At 44.4% G+C, this 17,818-nt stretch overlaps 1 protein-coding gene across 4 annotated transcripts in view; it reads left to right on the forward strand.

The window, feature by feature from the left end:
• Window positions 1-16,732, forward strand: part of FOXN1 (forkhead box N1) — an 81,154-nt gene extending 64,422 nt beyond the window's left edge. For all 4 annotated transcript variants that reach the window (XM_075904430.2, XM_075904433.2, XM_025188646.3 and 1 more), the window contains 3 exons: window positions 9,005-9,212; window positions 9,819-10,349; window positions 16,397-16,732. In XM_075904430.2, the coding sequence (XP_075760545.2) occupies window positions 9,005-9,212; window positions 9,819-10,349; window positions 16,397-16,683 (1,026 nt within the window). In that variant the 3' untranslated portion in view covers window positions 16,684-16,732. The remainder of the gene's footprint in view (window positions 1-9,004; window positions 9,213-9,818; window positions 10,350-16,396) is intronic.
• Window positions 16,733-17,818: the final 1,086 nt, after the last annotated feature.

Genomic DNA, 17,818 nt, shown 5'->3' on the forward strand with positions numbered 1-17,818 from the left:
AAGTCCTATTTGATGTCTGTTGTGAAATTCAGATGAATTCCAAGTAATGTGTAGCTATTCCGCTATTATCTTGATTTTTTTCTAGATGTCCTGAAGTGAACTAATGATGAACCTTCTTTGTATAATTAGTTCTTTTAATTTTTTGTGAAATCACTATTGAATGATCCAGTCACTACACCTGTACAAAACTTGCTAGTTGGAAGTTGATGACTGTCCCATAAACTTCCTTTTCCATCACTGCTAACCACTGACATATTGTCCTTGTATCTATAAGGAAGAAATAACTATTGTCAGCCAAAATATCTACCTAAAGATGATTTCAAAAGCACTTCAAAATATTTTTTAAAAATGAAGGGTAAACTTATTTGTCAGCACTAGGTCTGGCCATGTGAAAAGTCATGGTTTTATTCAGGTCTCAGCCTTTTGATCTGACCTGCAGCCTTACTGTCTTGAGCTATGAACTTGCAAATCTCAAATGAGAGCTGATCAGTATTAGGACAGCAAATAAGAAACAGTTACCTACTTCTTATGACTCTTGTTTTTCGATATGTGTTGTTTGTGTCCATTCCATTTAGTGAGTGCATGTCGGGTGCATGACTGTCAGAAGGGTTTTCCTCCAGCATAGGAGAGGGCAATAATTTTTCACGGGAGGCCAATTCAGAAATGTTTAAAGTGGCCCCGGGACACCCCAGAAGGGGTGGGGACAAGATACTTCTGTGCTTTCCCACCCACAGATCCTTATTGGTCTGGGGGGGAGCACACAAAGTCTTTGCTCCCCCCGCCCCCCAGAGAGAACCGCCAGCTGTTCAGAACAGCTGGCGGTTCCCACTAGGTACCCATGCCCCTGGCAGTGGGAGGAGACTTTGTCCCCCAGGTCAGTCAGGATCTGGGGAGAGGGAGCACGTGAAGTCTCTCGCTCCCTGCCCCCTCCCTGCAAGGAAGTGCTGTGGTTAGAGTCAACAGCCAGCTCAGCAGCAGTTGGTGGTTGACTAAGTGCTGAGCCCCTCACAGGGTGGGAGGAGACCTCACTGCCCCCAGGCCAATCAGGACTTGGGGGCAGGGAGAACATACAAAGTCTCCTCTCACCCTGCCAGGAGCGTGCGGCATTATAAGCCCCATGCACTCCTAGCAGGGCATGAGGAGACTTTGTGCACTTCCCTCTGCCCCCAGGTCCTGATTGATCTGGGAGCGGGGGTAGTGGCAGGGCCTCCATGGGCCAGATCAACTTTCTAGGTGGGCCGGATCCAGCCCACGGAGGCCCTTCTGCCTACCCGCACTCTAGCGGTACCTTTTAGAGATCAGCTATGGAGCCCCCAAGAAGGGTACCTCTATGGTGATATATATGAATTCCTGCTGACTGCTCAGTTCCTTCTTGCCAGAATACAGAGAGGAGGTGGACAGGAATTGGAATGAACATGAGCAACACAATTATGAGAGATCAGTAACCCTTTTTTCCTTCTTCAAGTGCTTGCTCATGTCCATTCCAGTTAGGTGACTCCCAAGCTATACTCTTGGAAGAGGAGTGGTGTTCATCTGGTTACAGTTTACAGCACTGCCCTGCCAAACACTGTGTCATCCATCTCTGGGTTATTGAGAAATTACGTAATTCAAGGTAAAGGTATGACTGGAGGACCATGTGGCTGTCCTGCATAAATCCTGAATGGCACTTGAGCCAGGAAAGCAGCAGATGACATTTGAGGCATCGTCAAAGGTCATAGCTTATGTGTTAGGAGGAGATGGGAAGCCCTTTTGTCCTCTCTGTGACAGTGATGAAGATCTGTGGGGACTCCCGAAAGGGCTCTGTGCACTTGATATAGAAATCCAGGATGCATTTCATGTCCAAGGAATGAAGCCTGTGTCCTGATACTGGCATGCAGTTTAGGGAAAAAACACAAGTAGGAAAATTTCCTGATTTATGTAGAAGAGAGAGACTGTCTTAGGGAGAAGTGCAGAGTGCAAGTCTTGTATTTTATAGAGACTAGCTGCAACAATATAAGAGCGCAGATGTCTGCACTTTGAGTTTGGAGACCCTTCTAGCTGAGATGATGACCACAAGGGAAGCTATCTTCCAAGACAGGTAGAGCAAGGAATATGTCACCATGGGCTTAAGGGGGGCTAATAACCCTGGTGAGGACTACATTGTGGTCAAGGAAGAAGAGTCTGCCTCTCCTGAAGACCGACTCAAGAACTGCTTCCACTTGGTGAAGTAAGTTGCTTGACTAGAAGGACCTCCCAAACTGAGTCCAAGCATTGAAGTTCAGATTGGTTTAACCATGGTTTAATTCCATGTGAGGTGGAAGAATTCCAGGCTGAGATGTAACCGGCTGTGGTCTTGTGTGATGAGGTCTGGGAAGAGGGGAAGGGTTACAGGCATGTCCACTGATAGGTCCAGCATGGTGAATCATTGCTGGCAGGGCCACACCAGTACTATGAGGATCAATGAGGCCCTGTCCAGGCAGACACTGAGGAAGACGCTGGTGTATGTGAGGGAAGGGCAGAAATGCATAGTGCAGGTGACTTGCCTATGATAGTTGAAGTGAGTCTGCGATGAAACCTGGATTGTGGTTCATAAAAGAGAACTGCTGGTACTTTTTGTTACTCAGTGTTGCAAATAGGTCCAAGAGAGGAAAGAACCACCTTCGGAAGATGTACATATGGTCCTGGTGTCCATTACAGGGGAGAGGTAGTCATCCCTGCTACTGCTTCATTGGGTGAGAAGGAGGAAGACACGTGAGGAGAGATTGGGTCCTCTTGCCCTTCTGTTTCCCTGGTGATCAGTGGGGCAGTTTCAGGTTAATCGGCTTACAGGTGTCTTTCTTTGCACTGAGGGCAGGGCAACAACAGCTCCCGTTTCTGAGTTGGATTACTCCAGGTTTTCCTGTCAGGACACAACCCTCACTCTTGGATTCCTTGAGCCCAATGTGGCTGACGAGATCCAACAGCGTCCAGGGTCACCAAAGTCAATCTCATGCCAGGCCTCTGGGCCTGATGGTAGGTCCATGGGGCTCAGAAGGGCCACTATACCAGCCCCTGACACCATCGACAATGGTTGAGTTGCATTGCTTTGCAAGTGATGCCAGGATCTACAAGAGTACTGGCTCCACGCGGAGGTGTAGGTTTCCATCTCTGACTCTGAGGAGTATTCAGATGTGAACCAAGGCAGAGCAGAACCAGGTGGTGCCACTGATTGGTGAATAGGGAGCTGGCAAATCGGGAGCTGGCAAGGATGAGCAATGACCCATCAAGGTAGAGGAGAAGCAGATACAGGACTCTTGCGGGAAGTGTGTATTGTGTTTGGGGCTTTCTTGCTGTGTGTTGAGCTTGGGTTTGAGAGTGAGGATTGGTGTGTGGTGTTTTTTGTTTGTTTGTTTGTTTTTTCCCCTGTGTTTGTGAGTGAGGCTGCTTTTTTTTTTCCTTCATTCCCCTTTTCCCTCACCCTCTCCTTCGTGGAGTGTGTGCTGTGAATGGCAGGTGGAAACTGTTGGCTTTTAATTAAAGTTTGAATTGTAGAAGCCTCTGCTGATTGGCTGAGCCTTGGTAGGGGGCAGGGCTTGATAAAGCAGTGAGCAAGCAACCAAGGAGCCTGTGAACATGTGAGTGCTAACAGGGTGTTTAGAGAAGGAGTTGGGAAGGGCAGGAGGTTCTCTTGCTTTTCTTTTAAAATCCTTTCTCCAGGACAGCAGGGATGGATGGTGATAGGTCTGCTGCTGTTACCTGTACAGCGTGTGCCATGTTTGTCTTCCTCCCGGAAGAAAGAACAGATTTCATCTGCATTAAGTGCAAGCTGGTCGCCATTTTGGAAGAAAAAATTAGAGGACTGGCGGCCCAAGTGTCGACCCTACGCTCGATCAGAGAGGATGAAGACTTCCTCGATAGAAGGCAGCGTTTAATCCTGCAAGCACGGCAGGCCGAAGAACCAGAGAGGGCAGTACGGGACCAGGAAGAGAATTGGCAGCATGTAACTTTTAGAAGGGGAAAAAGGCCAGCACGGGAATCCCCCGATGCTATAGAGGTAAGTAATCGCTTTCAGGCTCTCTTCACAGGCTCTGCAGTAGTGAATGCTTTGGATGAGACCTCACAAGGAAGAAACCGCAAGGGAACACCATCTACTGGAAGGCATGGGATGTGTAGTCCTAGGGATGGGTGTTCCATGACCACTACCCCCAAAAGAAGACAATGGGTGGTGGTAGTCGGGGACTCCTCTTAAGAAGGACTGAGCCATCCATCTGCTGTCTGGACCAGGAATCTCAAGAGGTGTGCTGCTTACTGGGAGCTCAAATTCAGGATGTGACTGAGAGGTTTACCACACTGATCAGACCTTCGGATCACTACCCCTTCCTGCTACTCCATGTGGGAACTAAGGATACAGCCAAGAATGACTTTGAGCGGGTTACTGCAAATTATGTAGCGCTGGGAAGAAGGATCCAAGAATTCAGAGTGCAAGTGGTGTTCTCGTCCATCCTCCCTGTTGAAGGGAAAAGACTGAGCAGGGATCGTCGAATTGAGGAAGTAAATGCGTGGTTGCGCAGGTGGTGTCGCAGAGAGGGCTTTGGTTTCTTCGACCATGGGACTCTGTTCCGGGCACAAGGATTGTTAGGAAGAGATGGGATCCACCTAACCAAGAGAGGAAGGAGCATCTTTGCGGGCAGGCTTGCAAACCTAGTGAGGAGGGCTTTAAACTAGGTTTGTGGGGGGATGGTGACCAAAACCCTGAGGGGAGTGGAAAAGTTGGATACCAGGAAGAAATGCAAAGAGGAACGAGCAAGAAAGGAGGACCCCTGATTTAAATGGAAAAGATAGGGCGATCAACTGGTTATCTGAGGCGTTTGTACACTAATGCAAGAAACCTGGGCAACAAACAGGGAGAACTGGAGGCCCTGGCCCAGTCCAAGAAATATGATTTAATTGGGATAACAGAGATTTGGGATGACTCGCATGACTGGAGCTCTGTCATGGAAGGGTATAGACTGTTCAGGAAGAACACGCAGGGGAGAAAAGGAGGCGGAGTTGCACTATACGTAAGAGAGCACTATGATTGCTCTGAACTCCAGAATAAAGAGGGAGAAAAACCTGTTGAGGGTCTGTGGGTTAAGTTTAGAGGTGCAAACAACAGCAGTGATGTTGTGGTTGGTGTCTACTACAAGCCACCAAATAAGGTGGATGAGGTAGATGAGGCTTTCTTTGGACAACCGAGAGAAGCTTCCAGATTGCAGGCCCTGGTTCTCGTGGGGGACTTTAATCACCCAGACATCTGTTGGGAAAACAATACGGCAGTACACAGGCAATCCAGGAAGTTTTTGGAGAATGTTGGGGATAACTTCTTGGTACAAGTGCTGAAGGATCCGACCAGGGGCCATGCACAGCTTGACCTTCTGCTCACAGACAGGGAGGAACTAATAAGGGAAGCGGAGGTGGGTGACAACCTGGGAAGCAGTGATCATGAGATGGTAGATTTCAGGATTCTGACCAAAGGAAGAAAAGAGAGTAGTAAAATACACACCTTGGACTTCAGAAAAGCAGATTTTGACTCCCTCAGAGATCTGATGGGCAGAATCCCCTGGGATGCTAACATGAAGGGGAAAGGAGTCCAGGACAGCTGGCAGTATTTTAAAGAAGCCTTATTGAAGGCACAGAAAGAAACCATCCCGATGCATAGCAAGAGAGGCAAACGTGGTAGGAGCCCGGATTGGCTTACAGGGGAAATCCTTGGTGAACTTAAGCACAAAAAGGAAGCTTACAAAAAGTGGAAACTTGGACAAATGACCAGGGAGGGTTTAAATGTCTAGCTCGAGAATGCCGGGGGGTTATCAGGAAGGTGAAAGCGCAGTTGGAATTGCGACTGGCTAAGGATGTGAAGGATAACAAGAAACGTTTCTAAAGGCATGTTAACAAAAAGAAGATGATCAGAGAGCGTGTGGGGCCCCTACTGGATGAAGGAGGTAACCTAGTGACAGATGATGTGGGAAAGCTGAAGTACTCAATGCTTTCTTTGCCTCTGTATTCATGGACAAGGTCGGCTCCTGGATTAACGCGCTAAGTGACGCAAGATGGGATGAAGATGGACAGCCCCCGGTGGGTAAAGAACAGGTTAGGAACTATTTAGAAAAGCTAAACGTACACAGTTCCATGGGTCCGGACTTAATGCATCCGAGGGTTCTGAGGGAGTTGGCAAATGTCATTGCGGAGCCTTTGGCCATTATCTTTGAAAAATCGTGGAGATCGGGAGAAATCCTGGATGACTGGAAAAAGGCAAATGTAGTGCCCATCTTTAAAAAAGGGAAGAAGGACAATCCAGGGAACTATAGGCCGGTCAGTCTTCCCTCGGTTCCTGGAAAAATCATGGAAGGGATCTTTAAGGAATCTATTTTGAGGCACTTGGAAGAAAGGAAAGTGATTAGGAATAGTCAGCATGGATTCACAAAGGACAAGTCGTGCCTGACCAATCTGATTAGTTTCTATGATGAGGTAACTGGCTCTGTGGACATGGGGAAGTCAGTGCATGTGATATACCTTGACTTTAGCAAGGCTTTTGATATGGTCTCCCACAATATTCTAGCCAGCAAGTTAAGGGAATGTGGATTGGATAAATGGACAGTAAGATGAATAGAAAGCTGGCTAGAAGCCTCCTCTCCTGGCCAGAGTCAATGTTTGTGGGACTTGAAGGCCAGATTTGGTGTGTCCCAACACAGGATGCACCTCACCAATGTTCCATGCCAGCAAGTGGCCCTTGTCCACTGCCTTCTTCCTATGCAGCCCCGGCAATTTTGAACAGTGCCACTAGGTGGAGCTGGGCTTCAGGGCTGGAGAGCAGTGTCAATGCTCCTTACCAAAGTCCTCCTTCAGTGCAGAGGGCTCCTGCACTAATTCGGATGTGCTGTACACTGTGACTGCAGGTGCCAGCTCCAGATGAAGCACAGATTCTATTAGGAGTTTCCAGGGACAGTCTCTCTACTTCTTTGTTCTTGGCTTTAAGCCCTAGCAAGTCTTGCACCCATCCACCTGAGGACTCTCCCCTGTGGATCACCATGGGCATAGGTGTCAAGCCCTGGGACTGAGGGTCCCCAATCAGGGCAAAGAGAACCAGGGAAGATGCCCCAGCTCCGTACTAATCAACTAATTAACACTAATGAGTAATTATTTACAACTAGTTACAATAACTAATTGAAGAAAAACTTAAACACCTTATAGACTAATAAAACATGTGGATGATATCATGAGCTCTTGTGGGCACAGCCCACTTCTTCCAACGACAGGAGTGTTAGAAGTCCAAATCCAAGAATAAATAAGGGAAGGGGGGGGGGGAAGGGGAGAGAGAGAAGAAAAAAAGAGAAGAAAAAGGAGAGGAGGAAGACAAAAAAGAGAGTAGATAAACTTAAAAAACAACCAATGGTCTGGTAGCACTTTCTAGACTAACAAAACATGTAGATGGGATCATGAGCTCTTGTGGGCACAGCCCACTTCTTCAGATGACCGGAATTTTGAATTTAGGATGTGCAGACCCAAAATAAATAGGGGAGAAAGGAGGGGGGAAGGAAAAAAGGGGGGGCAGGACATTAATCTAACATTCAAGGAAGGTGCAAACAGGCCTTTGTCTCTGCAGATTCTTGCAGTTAGTCCCCTCCCTATCTATTGCAACCCTTTGATCCTTATCTGCTTCCTTTTAACTATCCAATCTTCAGGTGCTTACAGATTGCCAGCTCTGCCTTCTTGTTTTTCCCTTTGATATTCTCATACCCTCTGTTCCTTATTTCCGGCCCCCTCCTTTTTTCCTTCCTTCATTTCCCTTCTCCCCTATTCATTTTGGGTCTGCATATCCCCCCAATCTGCTCCCGGCCAGCCCTGCTTCCCACCAACTGGTTCCCTCCCTGATCTCCCCTGGCCAGCCCCACACCTCCCAACTCCCTTCCGGCCAGCCCTGCTTGCCACCAGCTGGTCCTCCCCCACCCCACCCCTGATCTCCCCCCGACCTCCTTCCGGCCAGCCCCACTTCCCTCCCAGTTGGTCCTCCCCCCCCCATCTGAGATCAAGTGCGTCTGGTATTTTTTTGAAACCATCTGGTAACCCTATTTGTTGTTTTTTAAGTGTATCCTGTACAGACTAATTCGGCTAACCCCTGAAGCTAGTGAGTAGATAGTTCAAATAGTTATAAGAGGCTGATAAGAACCATGAGCACCTTTGCTGGTTGGTTGGTTAAGTCATTAAGATGTGAAAGAATATTGGAGCCAGCTGATATCCCAGTTCATACTGTTTGCACAAGAATAAAACTTGTGAATGAAGTCAAGTTCCAGCCCACCCCTGTGCTAGAGGAAAAGCCTTCCATTGGACATAAGCAAGCACTTGAAGAAGGAAAGGAAGTACTGAAGGTGCTACAGGAAGTGACAGTAGTGATTATGGGCCTAACTGAAATCCCACTGAAATCTATGGAGGTTTTTCCATTGATTTTAGTGATCTTTGGAACATCACTGTTCTCTATGAATCAGTACTCTGGTAAGTACCATTGAGCATCCCTCGAATGAGTAAAGGACGTTGTGCTCCTAAAAGTAAGGTCTTTTGAGAAAAGAGAGAGGTTCTGTTTCCCCTCTGGATATTATCATGTAACTACTCTTCCTAAAAATCAGCTTGAGAATGGGAATGAGTCGTCATAATTTCCTACTGTTGAAAAGTCTCTATCAGAAAAATGTTCCTGGTAGTGAGTTCTACACACCATTGTGGAACATATTCTTAATGGAAGTGATGAAAGAATCATTGTTGGGATCCTTAAAAACTGAACTGGTCAAAGAACAGGCAAATGCATGGCTGGAAACAACCTTGAGAAGAGCCCTTTGGCAAAAAAAAAAATAGATCTGAATTAAGTGCTTTTTCCAGCTCTAATTTCTTTGGGCAACCTCTCTTTCCTGCCACTTTAGCTCTTTCCCTTCATTAACAATACACAATGCTAGATAGTAGAGATATATTTGGGAATCTATCTTCAAGTTCACTTTTTAGTTTACATTTATTTTTCCAGACAGCACCAGATGGTTGGAAGAACTCTGTTCGCCATAACTTATCCTTGAACAAATGCTTTGAGAAAGTTGAAAACAAGTCAGGTGGCTCTTCTCGGAAAGGTTGTTTGTGGGCACTGAATCCAGCCAAAATTGATAAGATGCAGGAAGAGCTTCAGAAATGGAAGCGGAAAGATCCAGTTGCTGTGAGGAAAAGTATGGCAAAACCAGGTTAGTAATATGCTAGTGCATTAGTTCTCAGTGATCCACAGAATCCTTAGCATCAGGGAGTGTAAATATTTTGAGAATCAAGCAATAGAGGAGGATTTGAGTGCTGCGAAGGGACGCAATGCCTGTCCAAGGCTTCTTGCTTATTCAATGGTTGGCAGCACAAAAACGTATGATTAGGACTAGAGTAAGAGCTGTTTTTGCTGAGCAACTACCAAAGTTTTATAAAGCTAGAGATCAAAAGGCACCCTGGAGCTCAGAGGTGTATTCCCTATGATTTCAGTGAAAGATGTGTCTCCTTTGACATCTGTCTAATCTTTGATACAAAGGAGACAGAATTAAGCATTGAGGAATAAAACTTGGGGTGTTTTTTAGCATGCAGCTCTCCGATCCTTAAATTTAAAAAATATACTTTGTGAAATACTCACTTGCGATTGATGGGTACTCCTTAGGTCTGGATTTCCATACTAGGTACCAACTTCATTGCTGTTTTAAGGTCAGCATTTTCCTCACATATTAATTTTGGCAGACAACAAGCTTAATGTTGGACTGGCTTTAACAGCACTGCATCAAAATATATTTTGATTTTTTTCTGTTTTTGCCTTTCAGAAGAACTTGACACACTGATAGGAGAAAAGGCTGAAAAACTAAGATCTTCAGCTATGTCCTGCAATCCAACTGGTGTGGCAAGTTCAACAGTTTCCAGACAGATGTCAGTCCAACAACATTCTCTGTGTGAGCCAACCCTGTCATCCAGTATCCCACAGCTTTTACATACTATTCACACAACAGGACCTCTGTGTGCCAAGAACCCACTGCCAAGTTTCCTTGGGGGGCACCAAACTCCATGTTTTACATCACCCCAGGCTTTCCCTCAGATCTCGCCTACCTTAATGCAACAATCACCCGATATCCCTCACAGCATCTTCCCTTCTGCAAACGCTCAAAGTGAACTGAGAGCACAACCTAGCACCACACAAGACTCACCCCTGCCAGGACAGACCCCTCCCATAGGCAGTATGAAGATGCTAACAGAGCACTCCACAGCCAGGACAATGCAGGACACACTCATGCAAGAAGCAGACATGAGCAATGATATCGATGCTCTTAACCCTTCCTTGATTGACTTTGATCTCCAAGGTAGGTGCCTGATACTCCACCAAATGTTTATTTGTTATCTGTACTCTGATCATATCAAGATCTAACCACAGAATAAATCTCCTTTTCCAAGGTACCTTGCACACCTGAAAAAATAATTATTAGAAAACTACCATTAGTTCCTTTCTTGAGCTATTTCTTCATTCCACAGAGAAGAGCAGTTCATGTGAATTCATTATCTCCTGGGCTACGTCTACACTGGCACCTTTTTCCGGAAATGCTTAAAACGGAATATTTTTCCGTTATAAGTATTTCCGGAAAAAGAGCGTCTACATTGGCAGGATGCTTTTCCGGAAAAGCCCTTTTTCCAGAAAAGCGTCTGTGGCCAATGTAGACGCGCTTTTCCGGAAAAAAGCCCCGATCGTCATGTACTGGGCTGTCTACACTGGCCCTTTTCCGGAACAGTTTTTCCGGAAAAAGACTTTTGCCCGAACGGGAGCAGTATAGTTTTTCCAGAAAAACACTGACAATTTTACAGAAGATCATCATTGCTTTTCTGGAAAAGCAAGCGGCCAGTGTAGACAGCTGGCAAGTTATTCTGGAAAAGCGGCTGCTTTTCCGGAATAAGTGGCCCAGTGTAGATACAGCCATGCAGTATAGAATGTAATATTGCTTAGAGAGAATGTTACCTAGAGAAGACATAATGTAGAAACTGTTTAATCCCAACAGAATCTGCTGTTACTAAATTCTGCAGTCCAATAAGTGAAATGTAGCCCTTGATTTTAACACACATTTCCTAAGTAAAAAGTTTCCTAGATTAGATGAATGTCTGATACAACAGCATGTGAAAACAAGGAAATGTGTGTTTGTTTGAATGTACTGTACATATTTTTGGTTATATTCACTGCTATTGTTACAATCCTCTTCTAGTTTTTTTGCAAAAAAACCAAACCAAACCCTACTTGCTCCTTATGTATTTTACCTCAGATATTTGGGTAATCATTTCTATGATCACCCTGTGTTTGGTAAAATTCTCTGAAAGGACTGTGTATTGCAGACATGAAAGCTCCTGTTCTCAGACAAACAAATATTCCTGTCACTATGTATCATGCTCAAGGCCCACATCACCCTTCCACTGCAAAACTAAGCTTCAGTAGAAGTGTCAAAATTAAGTGAAAAATCTCTGGATTAGAGGATGCAATGCCCCTGCTAGAATGTTCCACAGGATGGGGAGGGGAGACAGGAGCCCGCCAAACAGCCTCATGGAAATATAAGAAAGTACAACAGTGGAAACTGAAGAGGCACAGTGCAGGCTTGTGGATACTATAGAGTCGAGTATACAAAATAGTTATGGCAAAATACTCTTCCAGCTCCCTTGTCAAGATCTAACGCAACAGGGAATAATAGCATCAAAAATTGATAGACCATCTCCAAATGGTCAAAAGACTCTGTAGCATATACATTTTTCCATTAGTTACTGATGATTAACAAGTGGATTTTTAAGTGCACCATTCTACACATTTCCAAAAACAAAATTCAATAGTCTATTCCTCAATCTAGGCTCCTCACCCTTTCTAAATACCTTAGGGTATGTCTACACTACCCTGCTAGTTCGAACTAGCGGGGTAATGTAGGCATTCCGCACTTGCAAATGAAGTCTGGGATTTGAATTTCCCGGGCTTCATTTGCATAAGCCGGGCACCGCAATTTTTAAATCCCGGCTGGTTCGAACCCCGTGCCGCGCGGCTACACGCAGCACGAACTAGGTAGTTCGGACTAGGCTTCCTAGTTCGAACTACCGTTACTCCTCGTGGAATGAGGAGTAACGGTAGTACAAATTAGCAAGCCTAGTCTGAACTATCTAGTTCGTGCCGCGTGTAGCCGCGCGGCACGGGGTTCGAACCAGCCGGGATTTAAAAATTGCGGCGCCCGGCTTATGCAAATGAAGCCCGGGAAATTCAAATCCCAGACTTCATTTGCAAGTGCGGTATGCCTACATTACCCCGCTAGTTCGAACTAGCGGGGTAGTGTAGACATACCCTTATTTGTGTTCCTAGCACTCTGTACCTTTGACTCCCTGAGCATAATGCCACCAAGCCCTAGTCCTGCTGTTACAGTTTTCTCAGCCATTCCATCTTAAATTAATTCTCTTTGTTTATTCTATCACTTTTTATATTCTACAAAATTGTATCTGGTCTGGGTTTGGTGTTCACTAACAAATCTTCTTATATTTCTGAAAGTTTGTTTGTTTGTTTGTCCTGAAAGGTCTCCGAAACGGTAAGAACTAGCAATACCAAATTTTGCACGGATACTACTGATTTCTTAACTTCAATAACTGGATTGGTTATATCTTGAAATCTGTTTCCCCGGCTCCCCCAGAGCTCCAATTGGGCCCACTGATAATCAGCTTTTAGTAGCGCCTGATCATAGAAACACAACATTTTGCATGGATACTCCTGATTTCCTAATTTCAATCACTGGATTGGTTACATCTCAAAATCAGTTCCCCCAGAGCCCCAATTGGGCCCCCAGAGCCCCAATTGGGCCACTAATTAGCTTTTAGTAGTGCCTGATCATAGGCATTTGCTGGACTCTTCTGTTAAACGTGTCACAAACTGCAACTACAAGATCTTTTCCCTATGATAACAGAAAAAGTACTAGCTATGTTAATTTCTTAAAGTAATATATAAGAGAAAAGTAGTTCCAATAAAATATACTATGTTAATGTCATTGACATAGTTCATTCATCACACCTTTTACTATATTTTCCCCGGGTGACACCAGGTATTTCTGCTAGTAAGTAATAAATAGGATTTAAATTGTCAAACATCTCAAATGTGAAGCAAATTCTATCTTCATTTGCATGGAGTGTATCAAACTTCTTCTAGAAATAGGGCTAAATTATAATTCACATTATTGTGCATAAACTGTGGCTACACATTTCGGGAGATAAGTTCCTCATATCCCCAGAAAGTCTCCACAAAAAGTGAGTAGAGAACATGCCCCTTATGCAGTAGTTAAACTTTGAGTCAGTGTCACCTTTGCATTCTGCATCATTCCATGAGAAATGTCAGTGTATACTTTCAGCACAGAGTACTATTTGACAGTCTCAGAGGGGCAGCCGTGTTAATCTGTAACCAAAAAAACTTAAAGAAACAACGAATGGTGCTGCAGCACCTTAGAGAGTAACAAAAAATATAGATAGTATCATGAGCTTTCGTGGGCACAACCCACTTCTTCAGATCATCTGGAAAAGTGGGTTATGCCCATGAAAGTTCATGATACTATCTATATTTTTTGTTCTAAGGCTACGTCTAGCCTGGCATGATTTTCTGCAAATGCTTTGAACGGAAAAGTTTTTCCATTAAAAGCATTTGCGGAAAAGAGCGTCTAAATTGGCATGGACGCTTTTCCGCAAAAGCACTTTTTGCGGAAAAGTGTCCGTGCCAATCTAGATGCGGTTTTGCGCAAGAAAGCCCCGATTGCCATTTTCGCAGTCGGGGCTTTCTTACACAAAACAATACCGCATTGTCTACACTGGCCCTCTCGTGCAAATGCTTTTGCGCAAGAGGGCTTTTGCCCGAATGGGAGCAGCATAGCATTTCCGTAAGAACACTGACAATCTTACATGAGATCGTCAGTGTCCTTGCAGAAATTCAAGCGGCCAGTGAAGACAGCTTGCCAGTCTAGATGCAGCCTAAGGGTACATCTAGACAGCGGGGCTATTTTGGGATACCAGAGATATCCCAAAATAGCTACCGTACATCTTTTAAACATGCCCCTTATTTCAAAATATTTTTCGAAATAATGAGCACACTATTTCAGCATCCCTGTAACTCTCTTTCCACAAGGGTTAAGGGATATGTTGAAATAGCATGTTATTTTGACATTTGGTGCTGTGCGGATGTGCTAAATTTAGAAATAAGCCATTTTGAAATACAATTGAAATAAGATATGCAATTTGCTTTTTTAGTACTATCTGATGTTTACTTCTTTGACCTTTTCTACATGCAATGACTTTGATTTGACATCACAATTGAGGTAACTTCATGTGCAAATTAAGCACATAATTGTGCATTGACATTATTTGAAAATCTGTCTATTTTAGTTTTGTCTACACTTTGAGCTGAGGGCATGATTCCCTCCGGAGATAAGCCCATGCTAGCACTTCCCATCATGCATGAGGCTGCAGCTACACTCTATTTTCAGGGACTGTTTACACAGAAGAGGCTGAAGTGGTGCAGCTGCACTTCGGTAGCATGTCAGTAACACTGCTACCTGAGCCAATGAGAGGTATAAGTAATTCACCTCCCCAGGAGGCAGTAGCTATGCCATTAGGCGAATCCCTCCCATTGACATAACACTGTCAACAAGCCAGTATAACAACCTCACTCCAGCAGTACCCCTAGGCTGCGTCTAGACTGGCATGATTTTGCGTAAATATTTTGAACGGAAAAGTTTTTCCGTTAAAAGTATTTGTGCAAGAGAGAGTCTATACTGGCCTGTGCCTTTGCGTAAAAGATGTGCTTTTGTGCAAAAGCCTCCATGCCAGTGTAGATGCTCTCTTGCGCAAGAATGCTCCAATGGCCATTTTAGCCATCCAGCTTTCTTGCGCAAGAAATTAACCTGGCTGTCTACACTGGCCCTCTTGTGCAAGAATACCTGCACCAGAGGGCTTATCCCTGAGCGGGAGCGTCGGAGTATTTGCGCAAGAACCACTGATTTTGTATATTACAAAGTCAGTGTTCTTGCGCAAATACTTGCGGCCAGTGTAGACAGGCAGCAAGATTTTGTGCAAAATCATGCCAGTTTAGATGCAGCCTTAGAGTAGGGATGTGAATGGGCAATTGGTAAGTATCACCTCTAGCCCCACCCTGAGTGACAACTGCTAGCATGGATCAAGCCTCAGTTCCATCAGAACTAATGTACATCTCCTCAAGCTACGAACCACACTTCCCATCTAAATGTGTAGACAAACTCAAAGCATCATCATTGGTTGTAAGAATAAACAGCCTGTTGAGAAGAATGTGAGGTGGTTTGTTCCTTTCAAAGTAGCTTCTTTCTGTTGATAATTCATCAAGTCATATTTTCAAAGTATGTTCCTGACAATATGAACAGCAGAATAGCCAGATTGGGTCAGACCAAAGATCCCTCTAGCCCAGTGTCCTGTCTGCCCACAGTGGCCAATGCCAGATGCCCCAGAGGGAATAAACAGAACAGAGAATCATCAAGGGTATGTCTAGACTACATCCCAAGAAAGGGATGTAAATTAGGCACGTCGATATTGCAAATTAAGCCGGGATTTGAATTTCCCGTGCTTCATTTGCATAATGGAGGCTGCCACTTTTTTTCGAAATGGGACCTTTTCGAAAAAAATCAGCAGTTTAGACATGGATCTTTTGAAAATAAAACCCTTTTTCGAAAGATCCTGCACTCCTCAAAAAATGAGGTTTTATTTTCGAAAGATCCTCGTCTAAACTGCAGTTTTAGTTTTGTTTTTCAAAAAAGCCCTGTTTCCAAAAAAAGTGGCGGACGCCATTATGCAAATGAAGCACGGGAAATTCAAATCCCGGCTTCATTTGCAATTTTGAAGTGCCTGATTTACATCCCTCTGTCAAAAGCGGGATGTAGTGTAGACATACCTCAAGTGATCCCTCACCTCTCACCCATTCCCAGCCTTGGACAAATAGAGGCTAAGGATACCATTCCTGCCCTTCCTGGCTGATCGATATATCCTCCATGAATTTAGCTAGCTCTTTTTTGAACCCCATAGAAGTCTTGGTTTTCACAACATCCTTTGGCAAGGAGTTCCACAGGTTGACTGTGCTGCGTGGAAAAAATATGGTTAGATACCTGTTTTAAATGAAAGTATACATTCTGTCAAAGCTGAATTTGTTGGCTGAGAATATAAACCAGTTCTTGCTCTCTGTTTTGTTGTTCAAGTGATTGCTGTAGACATGATGCACATAGAGTACACTGACTAGTATCTCTTACATAAAATAAACACACACACACACACACACACACACACACACACACACACGAGCTGAAGACTACATCAATGTGTTGGTCTTGTTTTTTTGTTATAGGAAATCTTTGGGAAGAGCTGAAAGATGACAGCCTGGCAGTGGATCCCTTGGTTCTCATTTCAACATCCCCAATCTCCTCTCAGTGCTTCCCTTCTCACTGTCAGATGGATAGTAACAGCAGCAGCAGCAGCAGCAGCAGCAGCAACCTCACCATCCAGAATAGCGCTCCACAGAACAGCTTACCTGATCTACAACTCACGACTCTTTACTCTGCCTTTATGGAACTGGATACGGTGTCCACAGCCTACTTGAATAATTCTGGATCCAAGCCTATAGCACTGGTGTGAACTCCAAACCAACAGAGTTATGTTACTTTTGTCCCAATGCAATTTCAAGTCATCACATTGTTTTACTTACTTTCACACCTTCAAGTAAAATAAATCAGAATTGTGTCCATTTGATTGAGAACTATCTTTCCCCATCATAACTGGTCTGCAGGAAATTCAAGACTACTCTAATACTACAGTTAGTATTTGTTTAATGTAGAAAAATAGATGGCTCACTAGTTTAAAACAAAGTGATGCTGACCAATACAGCTATTAATAGCTCAGTCAAGCCATCCATCTTTTGTGTCTTCATGAAACAACTTAGGGTATGTCTATACTTGCCCCTTAGTTTGAACTAGAGAGGCAAATGAACCATACCAAACTTGCAAATCAAGCGCGGGATTTAAATATCCCACGCTTAATTAGCATAATTGCGTCCGGTCGCCATTTTAAAATGCTGGTCACTGGATTTAACTTGCTGTATGTAGATACAGTAGTTCGATCGGAATGAGGAGTAACAGTTAATTCGAGGGAAGGGTTTTAAATCAGACTACCGTGTCTACATGCGGCAAGTTAAATCAGGTGACCGGCATTTTAAAATGGCGACCGGCCGCGATTATGCTAATCAATTGCAGGATATTTAAATCCCACACTTGATTTGCAACTTCGGTATGCTTTGTTTGCCTTCCTAGTTTGAACTAGGGGGCAAATGTAGACATACCCTTAGCACCTGGAGAAAAGAAACAACTGTTACATATTTTTATGAAAGGTATTTGTAATTTAACGTGCATGTCACAGGCATACGGAAATAAAATTTTTCTCCAAACATTTTTCTGAAGTTAGTGATGTCCACACCTTCTGCTGTAGACCACTACAGAAAATGCACGTTAAAAACATTTACACAGCCTCATCAAAAGAAAGTCTGGGGTGTAGATGAAAGATACACATACACTGCAAACTATGCACCAATTATGAGATGATTAGCATTCTGACAAAATAAAATAAGGGGGCAAGGGATGGAAGGGAGGGTGGAGGTAGAGAGGGAAGGAGACACGGTGATGCTGGGAGAGGAAAGGGGAGAGACAATGCAGGCAAGCAGGAGGAAGAGGAGAGGGGAGGGGTGGATGCCGGGAGAAGAGGGGTTGAAAGGAGGGAT

This window comes from Pelodiscus sinensis, chromosome 21 (assembly GCF_052426305.1).
Source record: "Pelodiscus sinensis isolate ZL-2025 chromosome 21, ASM5242630v1, whole genome shotgun sequence".
Taxonomy (NCBI): Eukaryota; Metazoa; Chordata; order Testudines; family Trionychidae; genus Pelodiscus; species Pelodiscus sinensis.